This window comes from Paralichthys olivaceus, chromosome 10 (genome assembly GCF_024713975.1).
Source record: "Paralichthys olivaceus isolate ysfri-2021 chromosome 10, ASM2471397v2, whole genome shotgun sequence".
In the NCBI taxonomy this organism is placed as follows: Eukaryota; Metazoa; Chordata; class Actinopteri; order Pleuronectiformes; family Paralichthyidae; genus Paralichthys; species Paralichthys olivaceus.
Window position 1 is genome coordinate 10,808,141 of NC_091102.1, and position 6,606 is coordinate 10,814,746.

Here is a 6,606-nt window from a genome sequence, read left to right on the forward strand (position 1 = left end):
ACCATAATTAGTTCCACTGATTTGCATTTTGAGCTGTTCTTGATATTCAGTTTTTTGACAAAGTGAACATAGGACACTTATATATATATATTCAACATATAACACATTCTTTAGATTTCACAAATGATAAAAAGGTTATTTATTTATTTTGATTTATGGCTGGTAAAAACGATCAGGCGTTTTTTTTTTTTTATTGCTGTTCAATGATATTTTATTATATTGTTTTTATTGTTGTGTCAATACATGTGTAATTAATAAACACCAGATTTACAGTCTTAATTAGGACTGTACAGTAACGAGAGGAGACTATTTACTGTAAATTTTTAAATCAATACATTTATTTTATTACAAAATCGCAGGAGCTAGAAACAGTTTCAGTTTTAGTGTCGCACGCTCGTAGTCTCTCAGAGTGTGATTAAATTAATTGCATTGAAAGGCTCGACCACTCTGGGTTGTATATGTATGCGAAGATCTGCCCAATCAGAATGTGTCTGACCAGCCGACCTGCTCATCATGTAAAAACACACTCGACCTTTAGTCCGTGCATCTTCAGCTTGAAGCTGAACCATGTGACAGCGATGACAGAGGTTCGAGGTTTCATTGCTTTAAAAGGTATATCAGCTATTCTCCAAAGTCACGTAGTGTAAATATTCTTCCCTGTTTATTTTTATGTTTTTATGTTGTGTGAAAAAAACTAAACTAAAATATCAATCCAGTTGCTACAAATTTGACACAGATAGATTTGAGTTCTCTTTATGGAGACTGATTATTTTGAATATGATGTTTAAACGAGCTGCTATAATAGAATATTCCACTTATATTCCCGCTCACGTTACGGAGCACAGTCTGATTTTGACATCTGCATTAAACGTGAAGATTTATACTTTTAAAGTAATAATATATACTACTTTCTAAAGTTTGCCAGTCAGATGTCACCATGGTCATATTTCAATATCTTGTGTGAGCTGCTGCCCTGATCTTGAATTTACTAGATCAACATCACTCATGTGCAGGGGAAGTGTGCACACTAGATACTTCTTTTACTCGTACAGCCTGATGCAGTTGTTCTTGGTGATTATCTCACCCACTCCTTCTCATTGGGGAGTTTCAGACCCTCAGACTAAAGTGGCTGTGATGACCTTGTAAAAGAAGTGGTGTCCAACTTTTTAACCAGCCATGAGTCAAAAGTTTCCTCAGCAAAACTCACAGTAAACAGACTGCAGCGACCCAACAGTGACAGAAACCTTAATAAACCTCCGGCCTCCACAGTCCTTAACATCTTCAATCACCAGCAGCATTCAGGATTTCAATCCTCCACGTTTCAATAACAGTAATTACAGCTGCCACTGTTCTGGATGGAGTGATGGTCAATGCCAAAGACAAGTGATAACATGATTGTGCAGTGATTAACGCTTTAATGAAAATGTACAGTTAACCCAATAAGCACAAAGCAAGCATCACGGTGACAGATATTCCCATCGATAGCTGAGCATCACTCTTCCTGCCTCATAAACACAAGCAGGAGTGAGATGTGTTCTTACAGTAAAGAAGAAACCTCGCCCACTGATCAGAGCAGGTCATGCTGCAGGTTTCACACAAGTGAAGCATGTTTCAAAAAGACGACACAGAGGTTAATTCCACGTCATTTCGAGTGGAGAATTGCACTCGTGAACAGAACCGGGCCATAACTCTATTGCCACCTTCAACCGTTCCTACTTAACAGTGGAAGGCAGAAAATGAGCCAAAGAGACTGAAGCAGAGCGAGGACGTACTTTAAACAGGATCAAATGATTTACAGGTATGAGATTCCCATTAGAGTGCGTGCTAATTGTTTCCACACCATTAGTGACAGTTATCTAATGAAGGATATTTAACCAGGCGCTGTAGTACATCACACAGTTGCTGGTGGTTTAGAAGGAAGAGGCAGTGGACCCCGGTCTGTGCCCTTTACACCTGCACCACCTCAGTAGCTCGCAGATCATTGGGTCATTTCTTCAGGACGTCCCCACCAAACCGTTTTTTTTCCCTCGTACATTTTACAAAAAGGATTAATGACTTGTAAAAAACACAAGCCGATTAGCAAAAAGGCACAAAGATGGATCCATTGGAAGCAAATTCAATTGTCGGGCTGAGAAAACATTTACATTTAAAACAATGTCAAATACAGTAGATCATTCAAACAAGCCGGACGTGTTCTCGCAAATGGGATTATTCAGGTATATACATATGTGTATTTTTTTCCCAACATGTTCAGAGAAAAGGGAATATGTACAACTCGCAAAATGAAGTGATCTGAACATTTGTGACCACAGCCAACCATTTGAGGTTAAAGGTTCAGTGTGTACAATTAAGTGAAATCTAGTGGTGAAGTCACCTCACCCTCCCCTTCCAAACATGGCTTGAAGAGAATCTGGCATGAAGAGAATCTGTGGTAGCCTTCAGTTGTCATAAAAACTCAAAAGGTGTTTAGTTTGTCCAGTTTAGACGATTGTAAATCACATGGCGGCCTCCGTAGAGAGGGTCCCCTCGATGTAAATACAAAGTATTTAAACAGAAAGGGTCTTTTCTAGGGGAAGGAAAACAACAATTCATACATTTTAGATGAAATGAACTAGTGAAAACATATTAGGGTTATTTTCCGATAATTTCTGCCAGTAGATCCCTCAATCTTACACACTGAACCTTTAAGACATTGTCCTGCTTCGGAAGAGGAGGAGAAAGTCAACAGAAACTGCAGAGCGTTCACACATGCACCTCCTCCAGTGAAAATACAGAGGAGTTCAGTGCATGTCTGAAAGCAGCTTTAATGTAGGCAATCAGCTTTTGACAACAGAAGACAATATGAAAAAAATAAAAGCTTTAAAATGGAGAGAACAGGCTGAGCCTTCTTCGGATGTCAGTTAAAAATGAGAGAATCAGAAATTTAAATATTCAAGACTGTAAATAAAGTTGGACGCCAACTTCACTTCCTCCCTCAATTTAGAAATGAAACCACCATAGTGAGGTCCTGTCAGTACATGTGCTTGACCAGTCATGAATTAGTTTTAGCTGTCAATAAAAGTGAGTAATCAAATAAGAAAATGAACTTAACTTGTGCGGAAATGAACATTTGTACAGACATCTAAGTGACGATGACTGAAATGACAGGAACCATCTTTTAGTTCATTAGTCCTGACGTCCATCTTTACCAACAGTCTATGGAAACTTTGACTCTCAACACAACCAGTAAGTAACGTGTAACTATGGAAAAGCCGAACAATAGTAAAACTGAGTGTTTGTCAAAATGGTCACAGATGATGTCAGTTTGGTCCAGGAGCAGTTTCCTCCTCCACACTTCATTCGCTGCTCTCCTCCAGCTCCTTTCTCAAGCTGCAGAGGGAAAAGAAAAGAAAAACCTTAAGTGTTAACCAGCTGATGTGTTAATATGAAAACAACACACACACATTTGTTTAAAATGCAACCAGTCACCTTTTCAGATAAGCGTGCACGTTGTCATAGCCGTGGAATTTTGCCAGGTAGACCAGCACTCCTGTGGCACAGCGACCTTCTCGGGCTCGACAGAAGCTGCAGTTACAGATCCCCCTGCATGGCGGGCAAAGCCACTCCTGCCAGAGGCAACGAGAATCAAACAGTCAGACTCCCTTTCCACATACGTGATGAAATGTGAACACACCCTCGTATGCTGAAGACCTCACCGGATCCAGCAGAGCGTCTCGGACCTCCTCTCCGTAGCGGTTGCGAAGACAGGGGCCGCAGAACTGACCCCTCACCCCCTGGCACTCTGGATTACGGCAATTAGTTTTGGTGTCGATGGTTTTCTGGCGGCACTGGTGGCATGTGGATCCCTGTAACAACATTTTACCGTCTTTAGCCTCAGTTGCTTTACAACAACAATGCATCCGCTCCAAAAATCTCAGCGTTACAGTGAATGTGACACCTACAGTGCAGCTGTTGTAAACTTTCTCTCGCACATTCTGGCAGATCCCCTGCAGCTCTGCCTCCGTGACGTCCTCCACGGACCGCACCACGTGAGGAATGGCCTTCATGCCGTTGCAGACACGGCGACGGGGCTGCACGAGGAATGAATGTAGTTAACTACACTGTGATTAATGCCTGTGTATTTGAATTTACGGCAACGTACGAGGAGAAGACAGATCATTTGTGAAATGACTTACTGGCTCATCATATTCCTCGAAGTAGCGACTTTTGCGAACCAGGCTGAACTTATCCTCAGGCTCCTCTTCGGAAGTTGGGCTGGGAGGTCCGTCCACCAACGTGCGGGATCGTGTGTGGGGTCGAGACAGACGCTCAGGGTTTCTCCTGAGAGCCCTCGGGGTTGGTCGCCGGGTTGCCTGTCTGGGCTGAAGAAGTGAAAATATTATCAGCTTTGATTCAGACAAAATCTGCCTCTGTGGTGTGTGTGTGTGTGTGTGTTAAAGAGCAGATCTGACGGTTTCTCTTTAGGTGAAATTACCGTAGAGGAAGCAGACGATGTTGTTCTTTGCGGGAAGAGTCCAGGTACTTTGTTCAGCTCTGCCATGAGCTTTGCAAGCTATAAAATAATAGAGAAAAAGGACAAATTAATGAGTTTTTTTGACCAGATTTCAGAAATCACTTTATAAAAACGCAGCAATTTGTACCATTTCTTTGTTCTCCTTTATATTCAGGGCTCTCTTGTTGATGAAGTCCTTCTCCTCCTCAGAGTCGGAGTCCTGTACTTTGGGTTGAGGGAGCGGCTCAGACGCAGGCCTCTTCTTTCCCTGCTGCTTCTTGGTGGGAAACGTCATGGCAACCTTCAGCACGTTGGACCTGCGGCCTCGTCTCGGAGCTTCAGAGTCCACTTTCTGAGAAGAAATAGAATTCAAAGTTAGAAGAAATTTACATGGTGTGACGTGAAGTTGTGAATTATGTTGTGGTTGTATTTTATCCAAAATGTACCATGGATTTCATCTGCCTGCTGATGCCAGCCTCCTCAAGTGCACTGTACGTCTCCTCCTCTGACGTGTGCACCTCTGGTTTCTGTGCCGTCCTCCTTGTCTGTCTCAAGCTTCTTCTCTGAACACACACACACACATTAGTTAGAGATGTTGCTGCTAAGAGTACATTGAGTTTGATGAGACTGTATATATGATGATATTTGGTCGCTCATTGTTACCGTATTTGCAAAGCCTCCATCTGAGCCGAAGCTATCGCAGCTGTCATCGGAGGAAGAGGAGGAGGAGGACTCCATGGGAACCAGGGGGACACTGCGGAAGCTCCTCAAACTCATCCTGGTGGACGGAGGAGGCTGAACTGCCAGTCTCTGTAAATAAAAACAGATGGGTTGAGGACACAGAAGTTGTTTGTACAAACAGTGACTCAGACAGGAAGGACTGTCTTATCTCAGTAACTCTCAAATACTTGGCCCAGATGGATTCCCTGTTATCTTGTTGGGTTGTAAGCAGACATCTCTGAATCCACTCCAAAATAAATCGACCTTTGCACGAATCAACTACTCTCATGATCAATAATTTGACAATATCTCAATCATTTAGATAGATTAAATAAAAAGTGTGAAAATGATTTAAAGTCAGTGCATAAACTCTGGCATCACATAGTTTATGGCTTTTTGCTTAAGCAATTAAAAAAAAGGTTCACTGATCAACATTAGTCCTCTGTCAGTTCACTAACTTATGGATGACTATGGGACACACCCCTGAGTCTGTAGGTAACTGGGTCGATCACATTTATATATGTTATGTATAATAATTGTAATATTTCAATGGAACTATGACTTCTTTCTTCATTTTTGCACAGTCACCTTGGAGGCCTGATATAACATTAAAACGGATCAATCAGAACAATATTATTCAAAACGACTGCTCAACCGTTACAACGTGGTAATAACTAAAAGTGTCAAAAGTCTGACACAACACCGGTGATGATGTTGAACTTTTTGAATCAAGTGGTTTTTCTTACCTTGGAGCGGGTCAGAGTCATTTCTCTTGTAGAAGTTTTCCTGCACGCGACACAGACACAGCGAGCAGCAGCTTCAGCTCTGATCTGATCTGAACAATGTGCATCCTGCTCCTGAGCGTAGCGCGGGAGACGTTCGTTTCCCGCGCCACCAGGAAGTCCTGGAAGATCTGTAAACCTAAACAGGTCGTTTTACTAAAAGTAAAATATGTGTTGTCGTACATTGGCGGTCAAGTTAATACTCATAACTTATGGTCAGCATTTTAAATCGCTGTTTGATTTTTAGAACCCATTGCACCGTATAAACGATTTGATTTATACGAGTCCGTGTTTGTGTTCCTTCCAGGAACTTTGTCGCGGCGCGAAGCTTTTATTCTCAATTTGCATACAAGGCGCGTAAAATGCACCTTCCTTCTCATCTTGAGATTTATGGAACAGGCCACAGCTTCACAATCCAAGTGAATTTCATATTTAGTTTCAAGCGCACTTGTCACCTGCACATTAAAGTAGACATGAGTTAATAAATGACACTTGACAAATGAATATTTCGGTGGCACTTGAAAGTGGTTCACAGGTTATAGATAAATGAAATAAAAGGTTTTTATAGGCAGATAATGAAATGTATCTGTATTTTGATGTGTACTATACAAA

General features: G+C 41.6%; 1 protein-coding gene across 1 annotated transcript; it reads right to left on the minus strand.

Moving 5' to 3' along the window:
* Window positions 1-1,395: 1,395 nt before the first annotated feature.
* On the minus strand, window positions 1,396-6,131 carry cdca7a (cell division cycle associated 7a). The gene is made up of 10 exons (XM_020090053.2): window positions 5,959-6,131; window positions 5,156-5,302; window positions 4,939-5,055; window positions 4,641-4,844; window positions 4,475-4,552; window positions 4,176-4,361; window positions 3,942-4,070; window positions 3,696-3,845; window positions 3,469-3,605; window positions 1,396-3,369 (listed from the first exon to the last, which is right to left on the minus strand). Exons 1-10 carry the CDS (start codon window positions 5,977-5,979, stop codon window positions 3,336-3,338), a joined length of 1,203 nt encoding a protein of 400 aa, XP_019945612.2. The 5' UTR covers window positions 5,980-6,131; the 3' UTR covers window positions 1,396-3,335.
* Between the last annotated feature and the right edge of the window lie 475 nt (window positions 6,132-6,606).